The sequence below is a fragment of the Meyerozyma guilliermondii genome, genomic scaffold (assembly GCF_000149425.1).
Source record: "Meyerozyma guilliermondii ATCC 6260 scaffold_5 genomic scaffold, whole genome shotgun sequence".
In the NCBI taxonomy this organism is placed as follows: Eukaryota; Fungi; Ascomycota; class Pichiomycetes; order Serinales; family Debaryomycetaceae; genus Meyerozyma; species Meyerozyma guilliermondii.
Window position 1 is genome coordinate 366,953 of NW_001809796.1, and position 24,857 is coordinate 391,809.

General features: G+C 44.3%; 14 protein-coding genes across 14 annotated transcripts; 6 read left to right on the forward strand and 8 right to left on the reverse strand. All coding sequences in view use genetic code 12, as the record gives it.

Annotated features, from left to right (window-relative positions):
• Nucleotides 1-81: 81 nt before the first annotated feature.
• On the reverse strand, nt 82-1,062 carry PGUG_04151 (uncharacterized protein; the record flags this gene model as incomplete). The annotated part of the gene is made up of 1 exon (XM_001483372.1): nt 82-1,062. The coding sequence occupies one exon, from the start codon at nt 1,060-1,062 to the stop codon at nt 82-84; it is 981 nt and encodes a 326-aa protein (XP_001483422.2).
• An 833-nt stretch (nt 1,063-1,895) lies between these two features.
• PGUG_04152 (uncharacterized protein) lies at nt 1,896-3,413 on the reverse strand (the record flags this gene model as incomplete). The annotated part of the gene is made up of 1 exon (XM_001483373.1): nt 1,896-3,413. One exon carries the CDS (start codon nt 3,411-3,413, stop codon nt 1,896-1,898), a length of 1,518 nt encoding a protein of 505 aa, XP_001483423.2.
• Nucleotides 3,414-4,674: 1,261 nt separating this feature from the next.
• Nucleotides 4,675-7,647, forward strand: PGUG_04153 (chromatin-remodeling ATPase; the record flags this gene model as incomplete). Its single annotated transcript, XM_001483374.1, has 1 exon — nt 4,675-7,647. The coding sequence occupies one exon, from the start codon at nt 4,675-4,677 to the stop codon at nt 7,645-7,647; it is 2,973 nt and encodes a 990-aa protein (XP_001483424.2).
• A 3-nt stretch (nt 7,648-7,650) lies between these two features.
• Nucleotides 7,651-8,145, reverse strand: PGUG_04154 (glutathione peroxidase; the record flags this gene model as incomplete). Its single annotated transcript, XM_001483375.1, has 1 exon — nt 7,651-8,145. The coding sequence occupies one exon, from the start codon at nt 8,143-8,145 to the stop codon at nt 7,651-7,653; it is 495 nt and encodes a 164-aa protein (XP_001483425.1).
• A 329-nt stretch (nt 8,146-8,474) lies between these two features.
• MDM34 (ERMES complex subunit) lies at nt 8,475-10,031 on the forward strand (the record flags this gene model as incomplete). Its single annotated transcript, XM_001483376.1, has 1 exon — nt 8,475-10,031. One exon carries the CDS (start codon nt 8,475-8,477, stop codon nt 10,029-10,031), a length of 1,557 nt encoding a protein of 518 aa, XP_001483426.2.
• Nucleotides 10,032-10,155: 124 nt separating this feature from the next.
• CHS7 (Chs7p) lies at nt 10,156-11,079 on the forward strand (the record flags this gene model as incomplete). The annotated part of the gene is made up of 1 exon (XM_001483377.1): nt 10,156-11,079. The coding sequence occupies one exon, from the start codon at nt 10,156-10,158 to the stop codon at nt 11,077-11,079; it is 924 nt and encodes a 307-aa protein (XP_001483427.1).
• Nucleotides 11,080-11,179: 100 nt separating this feature from the next.
• RGD1 (Rgd1p) lies at nt 11,180-12,997 on the forward strand (the record flags this gene model as incomplete). Its single annotated transcript, XM_001483378.1, has 1 exon — nt 11,180-12,997. The coding sequence occupies one exon, from the start codon at nt 11,180-11,182 to the stop codon at nt 12,995-12,997; it is 1,818 nt and encodes a 605-aa protein (XP_001483428.2).
• A 100-nt stretch (nt 12,998-13,097) lies between these two features.
• On the reverse strand, nt 13,098-13,730 carry PGUG_04158 (uncharacterized protein; the record flags this gene model as incomplete). Its single annotated transcript, XM_001483379.1, has 1 exon — nt 13,098-13,730. The coding sequence occupies one exon, from the start codon at nt 13,728-13,730 to the stop codon at nt 13,098-13,100; it is 633 nt and encodes a 210-aa protein (XP_001483429.2).
• A 112-nt stretch (nt 13,731-13,842) lies between these two features.
• Nucleotides 13,843-16,092, forward strand: RTT101 (cullin; the record flags this gene model as incomplete). Its single annotated transcript, XM_001483380.1, has 1 exon — nt 13,843-16,092. One exon carries the CDS (start codon nt 13,843-13,845, stop codon nt 16,090-16,092), a length of 2,250 nt encoding a protein of 749 aa, XP_001483430.2.
• A 627-nt stretch (nt 16,093-16,719) lies between these two features.
• ACP1 (Acp1p) lies at nt 16,720-17,103 on the reverse strand (the record flags this gene model as incomplete). Its single annotated transcript, XM_001483381.1, has 1 exon — nt 16,720-17,103. The coding sequence occupies one exon, from the start codon at nt 17,101-17,103 to the stop codon at nt 16,720-16,722; it is 384 nt and encodes a 127-aa protein (XP_001483431.2).
• A 127-nt stretch (nt 17,104-17,230) lies between these two features.
• PGUG_04161 (mitochondrial 37S ribosomal protein uS12m) lies at nt 17,231-17,755 on the forward strand (the record flags this gene model as incomplete). Its single annotated transcript, XM_001483382.1, has 1 exon — nt 17,231-17,755. The coding sequence occupies one exon, from the start codon at nt 17,231-17,233 to the stop codon at nt 17,753-17,755; it is 525 nt and encodes a 174-aa protein (XP_001483432.2).
• Nucleotides 17,756-17,931: 176 nt separating this feature from the next.
• ARC35 (Arc35p) lies at nt 17,932-18,936 on the reverse strand (the record flags this gene model as incomplete). Its single annotated transcript, XM_001483383.1, has 1 exon — nt 17,932-18,936. The coding sequence occupies one exon, from the start codon at nt 18,934-18,936 to the stop codon at nt 17,932-17,934; it is 1,005 nt and encodes a 334-aa protein (XP_001483433.2).
• Nucleotides 18,937-19,108: 172 nt separating this feature from the next.
• PBS2 (mitogen-activated protein kinase kinase) lies at nt 19,109-20,836 on the reverse strand (the record flags this gene model as incomplete). Its single annotated transcript, XM_001483384.1, has 1 exon — nt 19,109-20,836. The coding sequence occupies one exon, from the start codon at nt 20,834-20,836 to the stop codon at nt 19,109-19,111; it is 1,728 nt and encodes a 575-aa protein (XP_001483434.2).
• A 1,548-nt stretch (nt 20,837-22,384) lies between these two features.
• PGUG_04164 (Ytp1 family protein) lies at nt 22,385-24,112 on the reverse strand (the record flags this gene model as incomplete). The annotated part of the gene is made up of 1 exon (XM_001483385.1): nt 22,385-24,112. The coding sequence occupies one exon, from the start codon at nt 24,110-24,112 to the stop codon at nt 22,385-22,387; it is 1,728 nt and encodes a 575-aa protein (XP_001483435.2).
• Between the last annotated feature and the right edge of the window lie 745 nt (nt 24,113-24,857).

Here is a 24,857-nt window from a genome sequence, read left to right on the forward strand (position 1 = left end):
TTTTGCAATCTCATAGAAGGTTTACATTTTCACTTATTTTTATTTTTCTTCTTTATAAATAGTCTGCTCGCAGCCCGCTGCTCACACATGGTTGAAACTGGTATAATCAAATCCTTTATTGTTGGTTTCTGGTGAGTTCATCTCCAGTGAACCCGAAGGTGAAAGGTCTTCTGAACGACTCGAGTTCACCTCATTTATGGCTGTCACTGACCCGTCCTTCTCCTTGCGCCAAGTACGAGACAACTTGGACTTGAGGGTTTGTTTCTTCTCCTTCTTGCTTTGTCTCAATGCTCTCAACTCCGTCAATGGGTACAAATCATAAGTCCAAAACAACATGAGAAGACCATACCAAAAGTGGAAACACCACTCTAGAATACTAGAAGGAGTACTCAAATCCTTCACATAAAGAACGCAACATGTGACAGCCAAAGCAATTGTCACTATCAACCAGATAATCTTAAGAATGAACGAAATGGTAAACTTGTTCCATCTTTCGCCATTAACATACTTGCGATAGTATTGACCCATAATGTAGTAGTTGGTGAAATTAAGTGCCAATGAAATCATGATCAAAACTGCAAAAGTTGCAAGAAGAACAGCATAGTGAGATTTGGCCCTAGCATGGTTGTGGATATACACTGTAGACACTATGGCCTGAACCACAAAGAAAACCTGACCAATGACTCCAATGGTAAGCGAAGCATAAGCAAGACGTGTCTGGATGGTGGGTTTGATAAATTTGATCAATTTTCCAATTCTGCGGTGGTAGAATTCAAGGTACATGGAGATGCAAAATACAAACGCATGAATTATGACAAAAGAAATGAAAAATCCTGGCTCCACAATCACACCAATTCTTTCTAATGGCGTTGGTTTATTGAGCTCATCATATTGCGGATAAGTATGATGTCCATCTTTAACCCATGCTCCTACTAGACCAAAGAGAAGGCCATACCAGCAGAAGAATCCAAAAAGTGGAATAAAGTAAAAATGATTAAACTTGGTTGTAAGAGACGCGAGGGAGGGCATTCGTACACGTCGCAAAACTGCGGGCGGATGCATTTTATATTTAGGGAGCCCATCGTGGACAATAAGTAATTTGAACAATAATGGCTGCAACTATCCTTAATTATGTGCATGCATACTTGCCGGATCGGGCGCAAGATTCCGATGTGATTTTTCCTAAAGGAATAGAATACTGTTGTCACTTAGGCAACAATGGAAAAGCCCATACACCAGCGAAGGGGGCACCCGACAAAAGTGGTCAAAATTTTCAGAAATCAGAGCAAAATCGGGCAGATGTATCTTATGTTGGACAGGACCACACCACCAAGATTTGAGTTAAATTTCTTGTTGGTTGATCAATTGACGCCTCGTGCTATATTTCTCGGCGTTTTCCATGAAACGCACGCTGCCTGCACGTCGACGCGTCGGTGCTGCAACCTCTTTCCCGATTGGGAACACCATCTATTGTTAAATCTTCACAGGTGGGATATAATGCCACCGAAGGCAACTATACGAGTTGTTCGCAACTAGAACACATGCCTAATAGAGAAGTTTTCGAAACTCGGACCGGTTTCCAAAAGTTTTGCCGAAAACTTTTCCATTGAAAAATTTAGGTCTTGGCTCATACTCGATGCCCTGTACGATGTCTAAGCTCATCTCAAGTTTCGGAAGTTAAATTCATGCCATAGCCCGGACCGGACTTGGTGGCTTATGAGCTCGAATAATGGCCAAGTACTTCGATGCGAAATGCTATTTAATACATTATGACCGAAAGGGATGGCCTTGGCGGTTCCCGTAATCGGATTTATTTGGCGACATGAAAATACGAGGCTGACGGTTTTGACTCAATTGACTGGTTTAGTCTGCTTACTCTACAGCTACGCCTCAGCTTACGCTTCGGCTTCACTCTTCGGCTTTTCCATCTGAGACTCAAATCCAACCGCCAAAGTCAAGCCCACGACAATATCAAACATTCCTCGGTACTTCAGCTCGGCGAAAACCTGCTTATCTTCATACACAGTGAGCCATCCCATTTTATTTTCATTGGGCTCATCGTCTACTGGATGAGTCTGGTAGTAGAGTCCATCTCCCAGAGAGTGAAAAGACTTTATATCCAGACCAGCCGTAGCTGCGTTCATATCCAAGCCAGCAGTAGCTGTATTTTGCTCAAGGCCTCGAGTGGTCAGTTTTGAGTGCAGCATCCGGTTGATTTTAGACATCAACTTTCTGCGGATTTTGGTTTCAAGAGGTCTGAAAACTGCGAGAACAGGAGGAAAGTCATGAGTGGTTCCATTGAGGTAGTCAGCACCTAGGGAATTGGCTCGGCTTCTCAGAGCCAGTCGGGTATCGATGTAATTCTGGTGAAAGTAGACGTTTCTTGGACCAAACAATTTGAGAGATTCGTCGTCTTCATCCTGCAAAACCTTGCTTTTCAACCGGTTGAGAGTGGTGGCTCGAAGACGAGGGATCGCTCCTACGTTCCAATTGATGTTGTTACAGTCCTTGAACTCATAATTTCGCAATTCTTGGTAACGACCAATATTGGCAATGCGATCATAGGGAATGTAGCTGCTATCGATACCTTTTGGAATGACAATTCCATGGAACAACGAGTGAGGTTGCGGACTATATTGGATGGAATCTTGTACCAAACGACTGCGCTGGGGTATGGAGAGGGTATAATGACCGCCTTCCTTTTCTGGTTTTTTATAGATCATCATTATGGGTGGTTTAGCATCGTTTTTCTCGACTCCATCGAGCTCTTTGAAAATGAGAGTATAGCCATTTTTTGCAGTCTTCTGCCTTTTGTTGGGATACACTACTTCAACGTAGTAGCTGGGTCCATTACGGCAGTAGATGTGTTTAAGACCTGGATTGGTGGTGAGGTACAAATCTTTGCCAAATTTGAGAACATGGTACTTCCAGTAAGGTACATTATTGATGGTTTTTTCGGAGCTGCTGATGCTGGTGGTTTCTATATCGTCGTCATTTGCAGCCACATAACGAGCTGGCGAGCCATGGGGAGAGCCAAGACTGAGTTTGGAGAGCGACGAGTTGAGAGAAAATCGTTTTCGAGAAGTTGACTTAACGGAGATATTGCCGACCGAGGTTGATTTGGGAAGAAGTCGGCGAAAAGTGGAGGAGCGCCGAAGCGAGGAGGAGGAAGTGGAGTTGGACGAATTGGAAGACTTGGCAGAATTCGAATTGGCAGAATTTGAATTGTCAAAATTCGAATTGACCGGATTGTCAAAATTCTCAGTTTCTTTCATTGAGGCAGTGTCGAGTGGATGCAAGTTTGGGTTTTGTTCGCGAAACGGAGACGTGAGTGGCAGTTTGTTCAAGTACTCGTCGATACACTCATCAAGGGCGTGAGGATGCTTTGGAGACGGTTTTTTTCGAAGCGACATGAATATATACTGAAATTCATGCACGAGACAAATCAGGAATACGGGTGTAATTACCGAGTTGAAACAGGAAATAAGAATTATGAGCCAATTGTCTAATTACACCTCGAAACAAATTGCCGGTGGATCTTGCTGCACAAAGGTGTACCTGCCGCACGACCTGTCAAGTACCGCCCAATTGCAACATCACATGAAAGGAACATGAAACGTTGAAAGGGGGAGGTTTATGGGAGCAACAGACGAGTATTGCGCTTAAACGGTGGATCAAAGCCGATTCGCATACAACTCGGAGACGAAATGCACATCTTGGCGCAACGGTATCGTCGTTTAAGAGAAGAATGGCTGCGGCTTGTGTCAAAAAAGAATATTGGCGCAGTTGGTGCACTGGTGGAGAACAGACGAGAAAAATAATGAGGAAGCAGAACTAATTATGGAAGTGATGTAACCAAGCTTTCATTTCAGTCTCCGCTATTTCGGTTATTTTCAATTGAACATTTGACTTCGATTTCTGATTCAACTTGCGTTCTGATTTCTTTTCAAATTTGATCTGAAAAATAATCGACTTGCCAAACTCAAAATACCGCACAGTCCTACGTCATGAGAGTAAGATTTCCTCGATTTGGAAATACTGATCTTTTGGAAATTGAAGCGACGATACAAGCAGATGTTATCGCATCTCAGCTATTGTCATTTTTGTTCTTCACAGTATAAATCTGGTCAACATGACAGGTTTCCAGAATGACTTGAACATTGACTAGTCTGTGGTATCTGAGTCATTCAATTGACACCAGTAAGTCATAATTGATTGACCACTGTTACACTTGCTATGTGAGTTTCCACACTGAACGGAAACGCTGAATCCTCAAATTCTCACACTTCTTTACGGTAAGTTGCTATAACCTAAACCTTTCATGTACTTGAATGTACTCTGGTACGTCTCGAAGAAGCTGAATCGACTCATTCGTATCCCAAAGAATCCAACGACTAGCCTTCCAGTTCTAGAATAGTCGGCATAGCAGCAAAGGCCATTTTGGTCACCGATAAAAATATCTCTCACCCAAGCAACCACAATTTATAAGATTCCTACTTCTTCCTGTCTTTCCTAGAAATCAATTGCAATCACTCCTTCCTCTCTATTCACTTCTCATCTTATCGCGAATTCAAAACGCGCGCTTGAATTTTCATCATACTCAATACCCGTCAAATGGAAAACGGCCACAATGTAAGTTCCAGCTCTCTTTGCCTCGTTCATTTCTAACATCAGATGGAGCCTATTACTCCTGAACCACTGGTAGAACCAGCAGGCCCAGATATTGATCAACCACCGCAAACTGATGTGGTCCAATCAACACAGCTAAATGCGACGACTTTCACCGACATAAAAGCAAACAAAAAAAGGTATTTTGCTACATCTGAGAAGCCCAGTATAGATCCAGCACAAGCAGCAAAGCGGTTTTCGTACTTGTTGGGTCTCACCGACTTATTTCGTCATTTTTTAACCGCAAAAGCTGAAAAAGATGCCACCATCAAGGTGATCTTGGAAAACCAAAATCACAAATCTGGCGCCGCCCGTCAGCGCAGATCGGAAAAAGAAGAAGACCAAGAATTGCTCGAAGACGAGGAGTCTACAGAAGCCATAACCGAGTTTGTAGACAGTCCTGCTTACGTTCATGGAAAATTGCGTGAGTATCAAATCCAGGGTTTGAATTGGTTGGTTTCGCTACATGAAAACAATCTCTCTGGTATTCTTGCCGACGAGATGGGTCTTGGTAAAACGTTGCAAACGATCTCCTTCTTGGGTTATTTGCGTTACATCAAAAAAATCAATGGCCCACACCTCGTGGTGGTTCCTAAATCCACCTTGGACAATTGGGCTCGAGAATTTGCCCGCTGGACTCCCGAGGTCCATGTTCTTCTTCTTCAAGGAGACAAGGATACCCGTCACGATCTCATCCAAAACAGACTCTTGGAGTGCGATTTTGACGTGGTTATTTCGTCGTACGAAATTGTCATAAGGGAGAAGTCTGCATTCCGAAAGTTTAACTGGCAGTATATTGTGATCGACGAGGCCCATAGAATCAAGAACGAGGACTCGCTCTTGTCCCAAATAGTTCGCATGTTCCACTCCAAGAATAGACTCCTCATCACAGGAACACCATTGCAGAACAATCTTCATGAATTATGGGCTCTCTTGAACTTTTTGTTGCCTGATGTTTTCGGCGACAGCGACACTTTCGACGAGTGGTTTCAGAGCGACGAGGAAAATCTTGTACAGCAATTGCACAAGGTACTCAAACCATTTTTGTTGAGAAGAATCAAATCGGATGTCGAAAAGCTGTTGCTTCCCAAAAAGGAGCTAAATATCTACTGTGGAATGACAGATATGCAACGGTCGTGGTACCAAAAAATCTTGGAGAAAGATATAGATGCCGTCAACGGAGCCAACAAAAAGGAGTCCAAGACCCGGTTATTGAACATTGTCATGCAATTGAGAAAGTGTTGCAACCATCCATACTTGTTTGAGGGTGCAGAACCCGGCCCTCCATTCACCACAGATGAGCATTTGGTGTACAATGCCGAGAAGATGAAAATTTTGGATCAACTCTTGAAGAAATTCCAAAGCGAAGGATCCAGAGTGCTTATCTTTTCTCAGATGAGTCGTATGTTGGATATTTTGGAAGACTACTGTGCATTTAGAGAGTTCCAATACTGCCGTATTGACGGACAAACTGACCATGCTGACAGAGTTAACGCAATTGACGAGTACAACAAACCTGGGTCTGAAAAGTTTGTGTTCCTTTTGACTACAAGAGCAGGTGGTTTGGGGATCAACTTGACGTCGGCCGATATTGTCATCTTGTTCGATTCCGACTGGAACCCACAGGCGGATTTACAGGCCATGGATAGAGCCCATAGAATAGGCCAGACAAAACAAGTGAAAGTGTTCCGTTTCATCACTGAAAATGCAATTGAAGAAAAGGTGTTGGAAAGAGCAGCTCAGAAATTGCGGTTGGACCAATTGGTTATCCAGCAAGGAAGAAACAGCAATATTGGCCAGCAGAGTAACAAAGCAGCTTCGAAGGACGAATTGCTCAACATGATTCAGCATGGAGCAGCTGATGTGTTTGCAGAAAAGACAAAGGACGATGATTTGGACATTGACCAACTCTTGAAAGCTTCGGAGGAAAAGACTGCTGAGTTGAATAAAAAGTATGAAAAGCTCGATTTGAATGCGTTACAGAACTTTACCAACGATGAATCCGTCTATGAATGGAATGGATCTAATTTCAAAAAGAAGGAAACGTCCACAATTGCCAACATTGGCCACGGATGGATCAACCCTGGAAAACGTGAGAGAAAGGAAAACTACTCAATTGACATGTATTATAAGGATGTGTTGAATACTGGTGGCCGCAGCACAAACAAAGGAGGACCAAGACCTCCCAAACAGCTTAATATCTACGACCACCAGTTCTATCCGACTAAGCTTTTTGAGTTGTACGAACTTGAAAAGAATTATTTCAAGAAGCAAACCGGCTACAAAGTGCCATTGAAGCAAGGAAGCCCCAAAACGTTGAACGAGCGTCAATTGGAGCAAAAACTCGAGCAGGAAGAAATTGAAAATTCACGTCCACTTACAGACGAAGAAAAAAAATTAAAAGAGAAAATGTTGTCTGAAGGATACGGGAACTGGAACCGTCGAGACTTTATGCATTTTATTCTGAGTTCTAGTCGTTATGGACGGAATTCGATTGGGTTAATTGCCCGAGAATTCGAGGACAAAACCATCGATGAGGTACGAGAGTACGCCAAGAAGTTTTGGACGTCCTACGAGGAAATCGAAGGATACGAGCGGTATATTAATCAAATCGAGACGGGAGAAGATAAGATTATGAAAACCAAGCTCCATAAGGAATCGTTGCGTCGTAAAATGGCACAATACAAGTACCCACTTCAAGAATTAACATTGAAGTATCCACCTGCTGCTACTAGCAAAAGAACATTTTCCGACGAAGAAGATCGGTTTTTGTTGGTGCAACTCTATCGTTATGGAGTGGACAGACCTGATGTATATGAGAGAATTCGAGATGTGATCAGAGAATCTCCGATGTTCCGACTTGATTTTTTCTTCCAATCCCGAAATGCCAGTGAGCTTTCCAGACGATGCGCAACTCTATTAGCGTGTGTGTTGCGGGAAATACATCCTCTGAACGACCATAAGCGCAGAAAGAAGTAGAGGTCAATTTTCGAGAAGCTCACGAAGATATGGCTCTATGGCTCTTGGTGGAGTATCCGTACCAAACCGTCGTACCACCTCGCCATTTCTATCAATGACAAACTTTTCAAAGTTCCATTTAATGCCTTTGAACCCCAAACAGTTTTTTTGCTGGTTTTTCAAAAATGTGTATAAAGGATGCTCATGGGGACCATTGACATAAACCTTTTCCATGATAGGAAACGTCACCCCGTATTCAGCGTGCACCTGCGCCGCCACCTGTGCTGCCGGTAACGGCTCTTGGTTACCGAATTGGTTGCAAGGAAATGCCAAAATGACCAAACCTTTATCTCGATGGAGGTTCCATATTTGTTGCAATTCGTAATATTGGGGAGCAAACCCACACAAAGTTGCTACATTGACAACCACCACCACCTTGCCCTTGAGAAGTGACAATGGCAAAGGTCGTTTTTGATTATCAAGGACGGTGAAATCATAAAACATTGCGGTAGGTGCCATCACTCAATCACCGAAACAAGTGCAGGAAAACGATAGTGGAGCTATATGCAGGCCCTGAGGTTTCTGATCGTGTGCGAGCCCAAATAGGAAATGTGATAACAGAGACAGACCCAAAAAAAAAACCATTAACAATAAACACTAGAATTCAAGATTACACCAGCTAGTTCAATTCCTCTTCCTCTTCCCAAACCTGACCTTTTTTTTCTCTTATCTCCCTCTCTTCCCCTCCCTCCCCTGGCACCTAATTCCGGTCGTCTCCTGACACCCAGTGCACCAGCAAACGGCCCGGGGATGTTTTTTTTTCTGCCGCACTTTTTAGTTGCACCATCATGTCATTCAAGGTCAACTGGAACACTCTAGAAACCGATTCTTTGCGTGAGTGGACAAGCCAACTCCTCACGGATGCATTGAACTCGGGCAAACGACCCCCTATTCTTGCTTCGGATATACAAATTAAAGATTTAAATTTTGGGAAGGTGGCGCCGGATTTCGAAATCCTCGATATCGGCGAACTCGACCTGGATCGGTTCCGAGGGATCTTCAAGATCAACTACAGTGGCGATTTCCATCTAACACTACACACGCGGGTTCAAGCGAATCCGTTGACAATTTACCAGGAAAACTCAAATGCTTCGGACGCGGCGTTTGTGACGCCCAATTTCTTGCTTGCAAGTGACCCGTTTGCGTTGCCATTGGACCTCAAGTTGAGCGATATCCGCATCCTGGGAATTGGTATCATTGTATTTCTGCGGTTGAAGGGACTCACGTTGGTGTTTAGAAACGACCCGTTGGATTCCATTAAAGTTACGTCGACTTTTGATACCGTTCAGGTTCTTGCCAAGTTTCTCCAGAACCAAATTGAAACCCAGATAAGGGACTTGTTCCGTGAAACACTTCCTACCCTCATTCACCGTCTTTCATTAAAATATTTGTCCAGTGACGACTCCAGTTTCTTGGATGATCTCCGTCCGCAATTGGCTGCTCTTCACGAAGAAACCGTTTCCTTGATGGACATTGATCCCGACGTTCCTTACTCCCCTGAAAACCTTTCCCGAGTGCTGGCACTCTTCAAGTCTCGTGAGACTTTGCGGTTGGCAGTGCCAAAGATTCGCCACTCGGTGCAGCGGTGCCGCCTCGAGAAATTTACAAAGACACAACCCAGCTTGGTTCGCTGCTTGCACGACAACCTCAACCTCGATTTGGTTGCTGCACCTCAACATACCAACGAAATTCCCGTCGAATTGGTATCGGGAGCAGACTTTAGCAAGACCAACCATGTCTTGCGCGAGATTTCTAGCATCCAAGCAAGCAACTACTACCGTAGCTCGTCGAGCCGTCCCAAGCGGCGGGTCATCAAGCTTGGCTCCAAGAAATCGCTGGTTAAATCGACACCACTGGCGGAAACTCTCGCATCGCCAATTCCAAGTGAAATGTCTTCTGCTACTGCTTCGGAGCATGTCTCGCCCACAAAGTACTACCAGAACGACTCGCACATCTCGCTCTACCACCCCAAACCTCGGCAGGCCGACGGGGCCGCAGCGTTACAGCTTGCCAATCCACAATCTTATTTATATCACAACGTGAGCAGCACACCCCAGCTCCCCTCCAACAGCTCCTTGTTGGCAGGAATTGGCCTCGGCAACAACTACTTCAACTTTGCCAGTCAGTCGCAAATCTCCACGTCTCCTATTCGCCGGTCGAGCCAGGAACTTGAAGACAAAAAGGTCACCGGCAAGAAGTCCATCAACCACCTTGACATTGCCCAGCTCAACTCGAAACTCAATGCTACTCTTCACACAATTCCGGACGTGAAACTGCACCCTGGTACCGGTCGCAAGTTGGACACTGGGTTTGAAATGCCGCCTCCTCCACCATACCAGGTCTAGAATGTACATAGTTTCGGGATCGATTCTCGATTCGATTCCCGCATCAATACACCAGGTTCTGTTTGCCAATTTTTTCGAATAAATTTGTGCGCGCCATTTTTAGAATCGCATTGTTTTCCTCGCCATGGCTTTCGGTAGTTTCGACTCGATTTGCTCGAAGACCCCGTTTCCGCTCTGCTCGGTGCTAGGTTCCGTCGACCCCGAGTCGTCATTCACCAGGGGAATTCTTCCAGAATGCTACGGCCGGTCCGTGGAGCTCGCTAATACCATGATTTTCCAGATCGGAAACGCCTTTGTTCATTTTGGCGGCCTTATCATCTTGTTAATCATCATATTCAACGTCAGATCGAAGTACACTGCCATCGGAAGGTCGGAAATGCTTACATTTTTTTATCTTTTCATTGGACTTATCGTGTCGTCGTTGGTGGTAGATTGCGGTGTTTCACCTCCTTCGTCGTCGAGTTATGCATATTTTGTTGCACTCCAGCTTGGTATTTCGTCAGCGTTGTGTATCTGTCTTTTGTACAACGGTATTCTTTGTTTCCAGTTCTGGGAAGATGGCAGCAAAAAATCGTTGTGGACGCTCAGAGGGTTGTGCTTCGTGTGGTTTTTGGTCAACTTTGTGGTATGCCTCGTCACATTTAAGGGCTGGAATACGTCGCTCGACAACCGCAAAACCACCACCATGTTCGTCATCACCTTCATACTTAACGCGGTAATCTTGGCAGCGTACGTGGTATCGCAAATCGTTCTCGTGGTGTTCGCACTCGACTCATACTGGCCTCTCGGCGCAATTCTTCTTGGGGTTTTCTTCTTCGTGGCAGGCCAAATTCTCTGCTACGTGTTCTCCGACACCATTTGCAAAGGTGCCTCGCATTACGTCGACGGACTCTTTTTCGCCAGTTTGTGTAATGTCTCCACTGTAATGATGATCTACAAATTTTGGGACATGATCACCACCGACGACCTTGAGTTCTCTGTTGCCAATGTGGAGCAGGGAGTGTCTGCGTTTGCTGACGAAAAACGATCCAGCACTTTCTTTTCCTGACCAAAATTTTAAACTTAGTTCATAGCCCTATAGATTTTAATCCTGCATCGCCGCTGCGCCAACTCGCGCGTTGATTCTCTTCTTTCCCCAGGTCAACATCATGTCTACCGAATCCGAGTACGCTCAAGCATTGGATCTGGACCGCATCAAGGACTTATTTGTAGGCGACGCCAGCTTGGATGTGTTGCTAGAGCGGCTAAAACAGAGCACGAGTACCGCAGAAGAGTTTGCCAAGTTTATCAAGAAAAAGGCCATTATTGAAGATGACCATTATAACCAAATGAAGAAGTTTGGGTCCCAGGCACGGATGTCCATCAAGAATCTGAAGGTCCAGAAGTCAGCGTTCACTTCGGCTTTGGACCAAATTATCGAATTTGACGAAAAATTGTATTCTGTTGGCAGCTCGTACGTGAAGGCTCTCACGGTAATGTACGACGAGCTGACCTCGCTTGTAAACACGGTTGCCAGATCTCGAAAAATGATCAAGGAGGATGGAAAGCGGCGGGAAAAGGAGTGTCTGGACGCCATTGCTGCGGCGGAAAAGGCGAAGCAAAAGTACTACCATCTTTGCGACGATTTGGAAAAACTTCGTAGTGATCCCAATAAAAAGCTGTTCTCGCTCAAGAACAGACTGGCAATCCAGCAGGAAGACGAGCTTCAGCGCAAAATCGACGCAGCTGACCAGGATTACAAACTGAAGGTGAACACTTGCAAAAAGTTGAAGGACGAACTTACCCACGTCCACCGCCCCACCAACTCGAAGAAGCTCAAAAACTTGATTTTGGAGCTAGATATCGCCATGAACGTTCAGCTCCAGAAATATACCACCTGGAGTGAGAATTTGATCTTGCATTCCGGGGTGATGATCATGCCGTTGCAAGCGGGAAAACCATCCATGAAAACTATATCTTCCTCCATCGACAACGAGAAAGATTTGTATGAATATCTCCTCAAGAACGAGTCCACCATGAAACGCCAGACTCTTGTCCCCGTGGCATATACCGTCCACTCTTCATTCCAGCGTAATATGAAACTGGACAAGCCATTTTTGAACAATCGCCTGGTGTCGGCTAATCTGGGTGTCTCCAACACACCTGAACCCAATCACTCTCCCAGCCCCATGGCCCAGACCCAGACTCCTCAAAATCAACTGTTCAGTCTGCATCTGAACCTGGGACTTTCTACACCACAATACGAAAACAAAGACGTCGGATACAACTCTCTCGATCCCGGCAACGCACCCACAACTCTGGAGCTCAAGGGACCCAAATCACTCACGTCCCAGCTGCGCCCTTCACAGCCCACTTTTGGAGTATCCATTGAAGATGTTATTCAGTTTGCTGGCATCGACAATGTTCCGCTCGTGGTGAGAAGATGTATCGAAATGATAGAGACATACGGCATTGACATTGAGGGCATATATCGTACCAGCGGAAATGCTAGTACCGTGCAACAAATGAAGGAGAAGATAGATCAGGACTTCACTAACTACGTGACAATTGGCCAGGACATCGATCCAGACCATGTCGTTGATGGTGAAGTCTACTGCATAGCGCTGTTATTAAAGCTCTATTTCTCGTGCTTGCCTGAACCGCTTTTGACAGCTGAGTACTATCAGTCTTTCATCGAGACTGTTAAATCACTAGACGAAACCTTCATTGCCAAAAAGTTACATCACTTGGTTTATAATCTTCCTGATGGAGCCTACTTTACCTTGAGAGCAATAATGTTCCACTTGAACAAAGTAGCAGCACACCAGGCCACCAATCGGATGTCAGCTAAAAGCTTGTCCATTATATGGGGTCCAGCATTGCTCAATGATAACTCTTTGAGTCCCCAAGATTTGAGCTACAAGAGCAAGGTGGTGGAGGAGCTTATGCTCATCGCTAATGAGATATTCGATACAGAAGATGAATAGTTGTATAATATGCTAAAGAAATGAGTAGACCTAAGAGTAGACCTTAAGCATGAAGGAAATCGTAGAGTCGTGAGTCGTAAGAAGAGTGGCTATATCAGAGCTAATACATCAATGGCCGTGGCTCCTTATCGTCTTCACGGCCGCCGTCTCGAGCAGCAAACTTTATCCTGGGCGCTTTAAACAGCTTATTTGCTGGTTTTTTCACCTTAAAGTTGTTCTTGTATGCAATATCCCGATCTCGTTCTTCGCGATCTCTTTCTTCCTGAGCTCGCTCGCTCGCTTTACGCTTTGCTTCTTCTTGGTCCTTGAGTTTCTGATTTTCTTCTTCTTCGAGCATTTTCTTGTGGTCTTCATCGCTGATACCAAGCACTTTTCGACGAATATCTTTGATTTCACTCTCAATTAAGTGGCGGAAATCGGGCGACTCGATTATCTTCTCCTGGATATCTTTATCTACAATGCCCAAAAGACCAGGATCGTTGGTTGAAGAATGCTGATTTACTATCTCTCCTTGTATGAGAGCCCCCATCTTGCCCCGATTCTTCGCCAATATGCTTGGGTCATTTTTAACCTTGTTGTCTAGCATCATTTGGAGCTTCAATAGTAAGTTTTTATGTGTCTCCGATGATTTGAAATCTTCCAAAAGTCGTTTTCTTTGCTGGTCAAAGGCACCACTACGCTTGTAGATGCTCATAAGCAGCTTGGCATCTGTAGGAGGCTCGTTTTCTGCCATGGTGATTGGGTTCAACCTGATACAGAAGTTGAATTTTTATTTAAAATCGGTGCGCGCGAACTTTAAGACGCTATCTTGATACCCACATTATTATATTTTGCACAGATATTGTATGGCAATGACGGATAGTATACTAAGTTTCGGTGACGACTCGACGTCTGGAGTGCCATCCCATCTTTCTCAACGTTCCGAAACTAGAAAAAGACCAAGAAATTCGTCTGATTTACCGAATGACGATGCGTTACAGGTGGTACGAACCCGTTGCAAACGAGCCATAAAGCACATTCTTGCTAACCAGAAGCTTCCAGAGTGCTACGAGACCTACTACAGAAGCGTGGAAGTGGTTTGCCGTGCTAGACATGCCGAACAGTCTCAGCTTGCTGACCATATTTCCAAGGAATTAACCGACCATTTTCATACAAACGTCAAGAAAAGAGTTGAGCTTTTGGTTAATGAAAATGGGACACCAGAAGACACCGCCACAGGTTTTCTAGAGATTTTCAACGAGTGGAAGCGACAACTTCGAATTCTCAGTACTCTCTTTCTTTACTTGGACAGAGCGTACCTCATGAACCACCCCACAAAATTCACAATTATAGAGCTAGGATCGGGTCTATTCGTTGACCATTTGTTGGTTGAGTCTGCACCTACGCTGGGCTTCATAATTGACAAGTATATTGTGCTTCTTGAGAAAAATAGAGAAGATAAGCACCTCAATGAGATCACATCTGCATTCACCACCACACTTTTTTGGCTAAATTCCAACAACAGGTTAGCGCTTCACAGTAAACTCATTACGCTGATAGTGTCTCAGTTTACTAGATTGAAAGCGAAATGGTTGACCAAGCCTGAAACTTACTTCCAAAATGCTCTCTCTTGTCTTACAGAAGAAATGGCACACTTTAAAGCGGCTCGTGCACCCAAGTCTTTTTTGCGGGAATTGCTACTTCGTGTCAAATGGATACTTTTCTTCCAAGATTTCAGGTTAATTCTCTCCAAAACCATTTTGTATTTGTTACAGCCAGAAAGCAAAAACCAGCTCCAAGTCCTATACGATTTTTGTCGCACCACCAAAAGTGACTATGCATTCGATTCTATCACTATGTTTGTCTTCTGTTGGGGAGAATACATCCACAAGCTTGTCGTGAGTCTGATCCATGAAATTCCAAAAGGTGAAAACTGGATACAACCGTTGGTTGATTTGTACAATCGTCTCGAGGGCATCTGCCAACACCTGTTTCTGGGAGACGACGACTTTGACTTTGAGTTGAGAAATTCCTTTTCTAAAGCTTTCAATGAACGTAAAACAAATATGCAAATTCTCACCCACTTGAACAAATTCTGTGATTCTTACCTTCGTGATTCATCCAAGAAAGCAAAAAAATCCGCTGCTCCGCTCACGTTCGACGAGTTTTTGAACTGTGTGCTTCTCATCTTCAAACTTATCAACAATAAGGACTCATTCATGGTGTTGTACAAACGAGAATTGTCCAAGCGACTCCTTTTGAGCCGTTCTCCTAACCTCGAATCAGAGCGTAGTGTGGTTTCTTCTTTTCTCAAATTGATTGGAGATAGCGATATGGGCAGGGAAATCGATACTATGTTCAGTGATATTTCGCTGTCGAAACTGGACCATAATTTGACAATTGAAGGTGTTGAATTCTCAGCATTGATTCTCACAAAACTGTGCTGGCCAGAGATCCCGGGAAGTGTTTCAGATGTGCAACTTCTGCCCCAGTTTCGCACCATCTTGGATGAGTTTGCTGCGAAGTATTATCTGTCCAATGACAAGTTCAAGGACCGGGTTCTTGATTGGAGTCTCTACACTCTTCACCAGATGGAAATCGTAGCTCAATTTGAAAGTGGTCCCAAGGAATTGAATTTGAATTTGTTGCAAGCGATGATAGTTATGCTCTTTAATGAAAGAGACAGTTATACCATCGAGGAACTAATGAAAGAGACCAATATTGAAGAAAAACTTATACGAAGGGTATTGGTTTCTTTGTCTGAAAAATACCCTATTCTTGTGGCATCGGGTCCAACATATCGCTACAACTCTAGCTTCAAAGATAAGAATACCAAACTCAAGATTCCATTCATCAGAGAAAAGGAAATAGCCACTATGGATCAGAACTCGCTCAGAGCAATTGAGCGCAACCGCAATCAAGAAATCAGAGCCGCAATTGTGAAGACGATGAAACAATGTAAAAATGCCACTGTGCCTCAACTATTTGATGCTGTTTTCAAGCTAGTTGCACCAAAAGGGCCCATTTCACTCGACGATTTCAACACCAATCTTGATTTCTTAGTCCAAAGCCAGTACGTTCTGCGCGAAGCTACACAAATCGTCTACGTTCCCTAGCTCAATTGAATGTCATGATGTATGAATTACATGTTGTATTTAATGTTGTTGTTGTCTAAATAGGAACATCTTCAGGGTCAGGGTTGTACACCCAGTTGTTTCCAACCACAGGAATCTTTTGGTAGAAAACCTTTTGGAATAATGGCCAACCTTCGGTGAAGGTAGCAACACCGGCGCCGGCAGCACCACCCCAAAGGATCAAATCAGGCACGTAAGCACGAACCAGTTGGAAGTTGAAACCAGCAATACTCTTCAAGGACTTGTAGGCAGGGCCTCTTACGTACTGGGTTAGTAGGAACTACGAGTAAGTGGCAGTGTACATACGTTAACCATGGTGAGGAAGAATGAGAAAATGGTGAGAATTCTATTGGTCGGTGTCACGTGCGTAGAATGAGTAGAAGAGATATAATGTCTAGTCATTCTAGGAAGGGATTGTCTGGTATGCTGTCAGTTTTCATATTACTCTTTTTCAAATCTCTTGCTATTCTTTTAACGTACCCTTCTCTTCTTTTTTCACTACTTCTCTCTTCTCACTCTCTTCTCACTGCTGCTCTCTTCTCTCTTCTCACTTACTACTGCTCTTTTCTCTCTACATTTCTCTCTACACTCCCGTCTCTCTCTCTTATATTAACAAGCATCGGGCTGCGACAATATGTAATCGATAGTTTGTCCCACCGTCTTCAATGAGTCTGCCTCGTGATCGGGAATCTGGATGTTGAATTCGTGCTCCACTTCCATGATAACTTCCACCACGTCCAACGAGTCCAAGCCCAAATCCAGAATGAAAGAGGTGTCCTCGGTCAATTCCTTCGATGTGTTCACCTTGTCGTAACCTTCCAAGAGTTCCAACACTCTTTCCTTGGCGACATCTCTGGTCAATGCAGGAAAGCCGGCGTAGAAACGAACGAACGAAGGTTTTTGCGATGAAATGGAGGTGATTTTTGGAATGCGCGACGCAGTGGCCACCGGAATACGGGCTCTCAAGCTGCCAAGAAGGGCGGTTCTCAACATTTACGTGGATGTATGAAAAGGATTGGCTCTCATTCAATGCGACGGTGCCAGAGTGCCGCGACACCGCGACGACATTTTGGTGAGCCTTGGAAATTTTTCAAGGCTCACCCAAAAATCTGAGTGCACCATGATACGGTCGATGATGGGCGTGCTGGCACGGATGATGCCCCACGGTTTTCCTAGTATAATACGGGCTCCCATTTCGAATAGTGTACCAATGGCAGCTAAATATAGCTTATTCACCCCCATTTCAATGATGTCCAGTCGTACCTATGCCACTTTAAATCAGCTTAAAAGTGGAAAACAAGGAAAACCAGTCAAGCCATATGTGTCCAAAGCACCACATCTAGATGCCAATCCGTTCAAAAAAGGGGTGGTGTTACGAGTGATGATTGTTAAACCTAAAAAGCCAAACTCGGCTCAGCGAAAATGCTGTAGAGTTCGTCTAAGTAACGGAAACGTAGTTTCATGTTTGATTCCTGGTGAGGGTCACAACCTCCAGGAACATCATGTTGTGCTCGTTCGTGGTGGAAGAGTGCAGGATCTTCCTGGTGTGAAATATCGGTTGGTTCGAGGTGCTTACGATTTGGCTGGAGTGGCCAACAGAGCCACCAGTCGGTCCAAATACGGAGTGAAGAAGCCCAAGGCTTAGCATGTGTACATAGAGAAGAGAAAAGTAGTTCATAAACATTACCGGCAATTGCGAGCATTGTGAGCACATTGCGAATATTGAACATATTACATATTGAACATGATTCATATTGAACATAATTCAAATTGCATTCCACTTTTTATCTGCTCCATCTATTTGAACTTCCCTGGTTTTTTTTATGCCCGAGCATCAAAACGACGTCCACTAGCAGTCTTACGATTCTCAATTGCGCGGCCGTCGTTATCGACATTCTCCGGCTTGGCTCTGTTCAACACCTTGAGAAACTCCTTCACCCGGTGACGCATCCGCGAGTGCATGTAGGCCTTGGAACATTTGATATGGTAGTGGAAGTAGTTGCGGAAATACTGGATGTGAGAAATACAGTTGTCTCTGCGATCACCTTTGACAAGGTGCCGTGGGAACAAGACAAACGTCACATATCCCTTGTTAGTATCAAACTTGGTGGTTGGTGCTGCCTTCCTTATGTCCAAAGGAGGTTCGTTATGAGTGAACAACACCTGTGGAGCCGTTTGTACCGACCGTTTCCGGGCATCTACAAATTCTTGAAGAAACACTTTTCCAAAAGTCTTGTCCATTTCGTCCTTGAAAGTGGTGGAAAAAATGACCGTCACTCTGTCAAACGATGGCTTGATGAAAATGCACTCCTCGGCTCCACGATACTTGATCACAAGCACTTCTTCAGTCAGCAACTCACCTTGAATTTCTTCAGAGTAAGTGTTGGACGAGGCATACTTTTCAGCCAATTCATCATACCGTGCAAATCCACGCTCGAACGGAGCAGCAAGACAGTGTCTCTTCAAATACGAAATCTCGTTGATCACACTGGTGGCATCACTTTGTCTGGCCCTCTCCAAGTCCAATACTATTGAGTAATTGTAGTTCGTTTCGGCATCTTTGGGGTCCAAAATCGTCAACACGTCACTGTAGGGCGAGTACTTGCCCTTTAAGTAGTCTACAACCCCATATTTGACCAAATCGTCCCAGCATTTGAGGTAAACAGAAATCAAGATTTGGTTCTTTTGGTCTGGAAATGTCAGAAGATGATATGTGGTGAAATCAAAGTCGGTTACGATTCTGTCCAAGCTCTTTTCCTCCACAGCATTGACCCTTTCTGTGAGCGTCTTTGTGATTAGAAGGTTATTTTGGTCTAACTGTAACATGGGATAAGGAGGAGTGGTGAGCGCTGAAATTGTGCGCGAAAATCGAAAATAGTTGCGACAACGCTGAATATTGTAGAGTAGGGTTTCAATTGAAGTTGTGTATCTAATAGTTTATGCTTCTTGCTTCTACATCTTACTTTTTTGTTTTCTTCTGTTTATTACTCTAATTCTATTATCTCCGCGCTGCTGGAAGTCCTCCCCGGTGCAACGCAGGTGCCCGCACCTTGTTCTTGAGCAATGTCCGCACATCTTCCGCGCCTTTAGGACCCTTGGGTCCAGCTTTTTCGGGTGCTGGAGCATCAGTCTTGCTTTTGGCATTCTCCGCGAGTCGTTTAGTAACATACTCGGCCATATGGCAGTCCACATTTCGGTACTTTACCAACCATGGATGTTCAAGTAAGTTGTCATACGATGGACGAAGATCGGGGTTTTTGTTGAGACATAAACGCACAAACTGTTGTGCTTCAGCGGAGAATATCTTGGGATCGAGTCGTGGCGGTTCTCCTTCCACAATGGCACTCAACTGTGAAAAAATGTTGTCGTAGGTCTCTGGAGGATATGGATACATACCACAGGCAATCTCCAAAATCGACAATCCCAACAGCCACACATCCAGCTGTACTGAATAGGTTCCATCGTCAGGCTTGAGTGACTTTATACGTTCCGGAGCCATGTATGATTGGCACCCAATGTTCGTTTTCGCCAACGAGGCCACGAGATTACCCAGCACACCAAAGTCACAGAGCTTGACCTTGCCGTGAGTATTAATGAGAATATTCGTGGGTTTAACGTCACGGTGGATGATATTATGCTTGTCTTTCAAGTCTTTAAGTCCTCGAATAATGCACTCGGTGATATATGCGAGACATGCTTCGTCGTGGATCCCCTCGTCCTTGCTGTAGACGTTATCCAACGAGTTACCGTCCATGTACTCGATACACATGTAAACAGCACCCTCGACGAAAAAGGCCCCGTAAAAGTCAACGATATACGGAGAATCGCACTTGTGCAAAATTTCCAACTCCATCAAAATCTGAGTAAATTTCGATTCGTCTAGCTCTAGTCTCACTTCCTTCATTGCCATGAGCACCCCGGTAGGCTTGTGTAGCACTTTACGTACGGTTCCGTAATTTCCATGGCCCAATTCTTCGAGAAACTCGAGCTGGTCCAACGATATGTGGAACGAAGAACCCGACAGAAAGTTTATACCTTTCGAATGAAGCGACGCCTTTCCAGCGAAATTGAGCGAGCCCAGCTTGATGTCAACGTATTTGGAGTAGTTTGCGAAAAGTCCCTGTAACTGAGGTTTTTTGTCGGAAACTTCTTCGGCGGCAGCGAGCTTCAGTTCCACACCATTTGCCAAATTCGACGACGGCTGGTCCAAGCGCAATTTGAAATTGGGCTTTTTTCTTCTTTCCGACAACCGCCGACCGAGCTCACCGGTGGTACTAAGTGGAGGAGCACCCTCGTTCATCTGGATCGGTGGACTAAGACCCGGCGAAGACAGGGTTTCTGGACTTGTAGTTCCGCTAGCAATGTCACCAATATTTAGCGCCAATCCCCGGCGCTGCGAGAGCGTCTGTTTCTCCGCCGGTTTGCGGTACTGCTCGGCTGCGGACGGCGATGGAATGGTGGCTTTGTCGCCCACGTCGTTGGCCGATTGCGACCGCTCGGTGGGAATGGGGGGCGCTTTTGTTCGCTTTTGCTGGAACGCCAACAAACGGGCCTGGATGTCTTCGTTCATGTGTATATGGCTGGTGGAGAGCGGAGGCAGCTGGGGCACTCGTCCTGGGGTGACCGGGGTGCCGGAGCCACTGGAGGTGTGTTCGGAAACGGGGGTTTTTCCGGCGGACTGATTGGGTTTGAGTGATAGTCTGTCGATTTCGGGGAGGTCAGTCATGGAAATGTCAATAATGGAATAAATTTCTGGAATAATTGGTGAAATATTTGGTTGTTAATTGGTGGTAATTGGTGGATTAAGGATATGAAAAGACCAATAAAATCAAATTAACAGGTAATATGGCCCTATATGGGAACAGGGGTGTACAGGACAATATTCAGTAGAAACAACCAGCAAAAAAGGTAAAAGGAGTGACAAACTGCTGATATGTTCAATAAGATAAAAATAAGTAAGATCAAATTTGAGGGCAAGCGCCTGGTGCACTGATGGAGGGCGGAACGGCCAAAGCCAAGTCTATGCAGTCTGCGAGAGTGGGGGCTAAAATCCGCCCAACAAAAAGGTCGTGTTAGTAAAGCTTAACACAAGTTTGACAGAAAATTTGGCCAAATAATGAAATTTAAAGGGTCGGGTCTCCCCGCTTAAAAATTACATTGAGTGCATCTTGCTTGCATAATTCCGGTTCCCCTGCTCCTAACGGATTGTCTTTACGCAGAGTGCATCACAGGCGCGCATCGGTGCAAAGAAAATGCGAAGTTGCGAGAGTAAAAGAGAATGTAGAGTTACTTATGTTTAGTTTTAGTGTTTTTTGTTTGCTTTTACTGTTTTTTTTGGTTCTTCTTCTTTAGTTCTTCATTCTTTAGTTCTTCTTCCTAGTTCTTCTTCTTCCTTGATTGCTGCACGTTGCCGCATCCATAACGGTAAAAATGCGATCCTTTTTGGATTGTCCCCCATTGTTTTTTCCTATTCAAGCGAAAGTTCCCCTGCTTCAATGCGCATTGTTCGCAAGTTGACATAATGAAATGCTTGGCAAGTTATTTGCAGTATTTCTCACTGGCTGTATTTCTGTCATTCTGCACGACGCATAGATATAATTAGAATGCAACTAAAAACCGTTGCACACCTGCCTTAAACGGACGAAGATCTAAACTTAGCGTCATCGAAGTCTAAAAACAGAATTTAAGAAATCGTGCTTCGAATGGAATTCGGATTCGGAATTCGGATTCGGTAATCGAGATTCGTTCTTCGTAAATTGTGAATTTTTCGCACTGGTAATGATCCAATTGTGAAGCAGAGAAATGACTTGGTGAATACTCCAGCGACTCAATTGATTTAGGAATGCATTCTGGAATCATGTTACATTTTTAGTGTTCTTTATTGTGGTTCTCCCGCATAATTTAGGCGGCTAAAAAGACGGTTGCATTGACGTCTCAGCCCACTTTGATGCAGGAGTTCCATGGCATTGTGGCTAAGTGAAACGGCAAGAGTTGGATGCAAAACTGGAGTCGGTCATTGCTGAATGATGCTAAAATTGTGAATTGATGAAAAGTTAATGAGAAAACTATGAGAATTCTTGGAAAGTTAGTGAAAATTATTGAGAGAGTACTGAAAAATACTTAAAGATGAGTGAAAATTATTGAAAAATTAGTGAAAAAGCATCGAAAAAGCATTGAAAGAGTCTTAAGAGTCTTGAAATTATGGAAAGAATGCGGAAAGAATTGAACTCCCTCTTCTGATGGTCGCTCCTTAAATCATGATTCATATACTCATCTATCTACGATCCACCATCCAATCCTTGATTGCAAATAACGCAATCTGCCAAGCCATCAAGAGAGTGATGACTCCCAAAGAGACGTTAAGCGTGAACATGGACGTGAATCCCCTATATTCAAATGCCAATACAATTGGGTCGCAAGATTCCATGAAAATGAGTCCTCCACAAAGCAATGAAAAACTAACCACCAACTCTGTAATTGACCGAGGAACCTTGGTGGGACTCTTTTCAGGTGGTGCTACGAGAAGAAGGATGTAGCTTAGAAACCTGAACCCACAACCAAGGATGAACATGTTTCCCCATTGGGTGTGAATTTCCGTAGACAAGTGTGAAGCCTGCTCATGTTTCGACATGAGAATACCTGTCCAGAAAACAGTAATAATGGGGAACGGATTGGGAGAAAATCCTGGAGTGGCTTTGACAATTTTTGATTTTGTTTCTTCATGATTTTGCATTGCTTGCATGGCCCTTTCATATCTCCAAGTTGCCAATTTGTACTCGGTAATTACCCCACAAAGACCACAGCCAATATATATGAACGCAATGGATGCGTGCTGTAAATCTTTAGCGGACCATTCTCCTCCTGGATTGGCCAAATGTTCCAAGAAGATGTTGGTGCTTCCGTAGACCAAGATGAGGGAAGATTCCACCATTTCCATGGTACACAATCCAGACGATTGAAACCTGGCCCATCTGTTGACTCTGGTTTCGGCCTCGGTGACAAACTTGTGGTTCCATGCCCAACCATAGGCGGCGTATGCACCACAATACCGAGCCAAATAGAGCATTCCCAACGAGAAGAAAATTCCTCCTTTAATGAAATGTGCCAACATGTTGAACAAACTGTTTCCACGACCAAAGCATCCTAGAACAGCGACGCCTGTGGGGATATATACAAGGTGAAAGAAAAAGTGGCCCCAGTTCAAATATTGGGAAATTCTTACCGTTGACGAGCCGAAAAATGCCACCCACTTTCGAACCCAGCGACTTTCCAATAACTTTGCAAATGGCGAAGGGGACTCATTCTGGAGTTTTTGTGGTCTTGGAGGTGTCTTGTACTCGTTTTCTTCGTCGGTAATTTCAAACGAGTCAGCATCGTTAATCAAGGCTGAAGACGGCCCTTCGTTTGTGGCTTCCAGATCTTGGCTCTCCTGGTCATATAAATGAGCATATTGTCCCTCATTGGTCCCCTGGACGTAATTGAACCCGGTCTTTAACAATGCAAAAAACCAGTGGATGCAAGTGGAAAAAAAGAGAATCCACGACATACGAGTATAGGCATTTCCAGGGTACAAATCTGGTGCCGATTGCATGAAACGGAAATAGTTGAGGAGCGCCAACACCACCATTGCCGAATTTAATGTCAAGCCCGCCAAATACCACATTGACTGAACATTATTCATCACCATACATACCGGATAAACCACCACCATTGCGACGGAAATGAGCCCTACGTGCATATACAATGCCCCCTTATGTGGAGCATCGACCGTAAAGAAGGTTGTGGTGTTATAAGCCTCCCAATAAGCTCGTTCTGGTGGCTTAAGATCGGTTTGCAAAATAGGCACTCCATGATGGTGGCTGCTTAGATGAGGTACCGGCTTTACATCATCATACGTACTCGCATCTTGAGAGTCACTCATGTCTTGAGAGCCACTATGTGCCATTTCGGCAGCAGCTTTTGCTGCCGTAACTGCTATCAAAAAACAACTTCGTAACTTCATTATTGGTTAATTATGTTTCACATTTACCTTTGCAACCACTTTTATAAGTCTTCGGCTCGGAGACTCCGGCATTCCGCCGCATATGCAATTGTGTGCCGATAAAAATAACCGTCTATGTTTACCGTTTCGATTGTAAAAATAGCTCATGCATTGTCTTGCAAGTACAAGGTGTTTCGCAACTTTTCGTTATACTTGCCACAAATGAGTCATTTTGAGTCAAAAACTTTGGAAGTTTACTGGGTGCGGTGGGATGTTAGTTGACATTAATATAGGCTCAAGAACGAAGATTCTGGTGGACTTGATAAATTGTGATCTATCTTATCAACAGCGCTTACTAAGAAAATTTTGATTAACTGCAGTTTGTTATGATTAATTTGCTCTTGCGATTATCTCATGATTCACGTATACTTGGCTTGCATAGCCAAACATTGTAGACGGTCATCTCTTTCTTAATGTTTGTTTACTTGTAATTGTCGTTCGCATGATTGCGCAGTTGATAGAAGCTGCAAAACGCACTTAATATGCGCGCTTATGTAAGCGGACCCTTGACGAATTATGATGGATTGGAGAGTGGTTTGAGGTCAATTAAACTACACGACTACTTCTGTTGTCTGGTGTGAGTCACTGAGCTTTTTTTCGCTTTTGAACGAGGCTGTTTTTCCAACTTATTAGCCGACAGCGAAACGGTCTAGACCCGGTTGTATGCCGTCTACGGAGTTAGCCCACAATGAATAAATCCGAGACG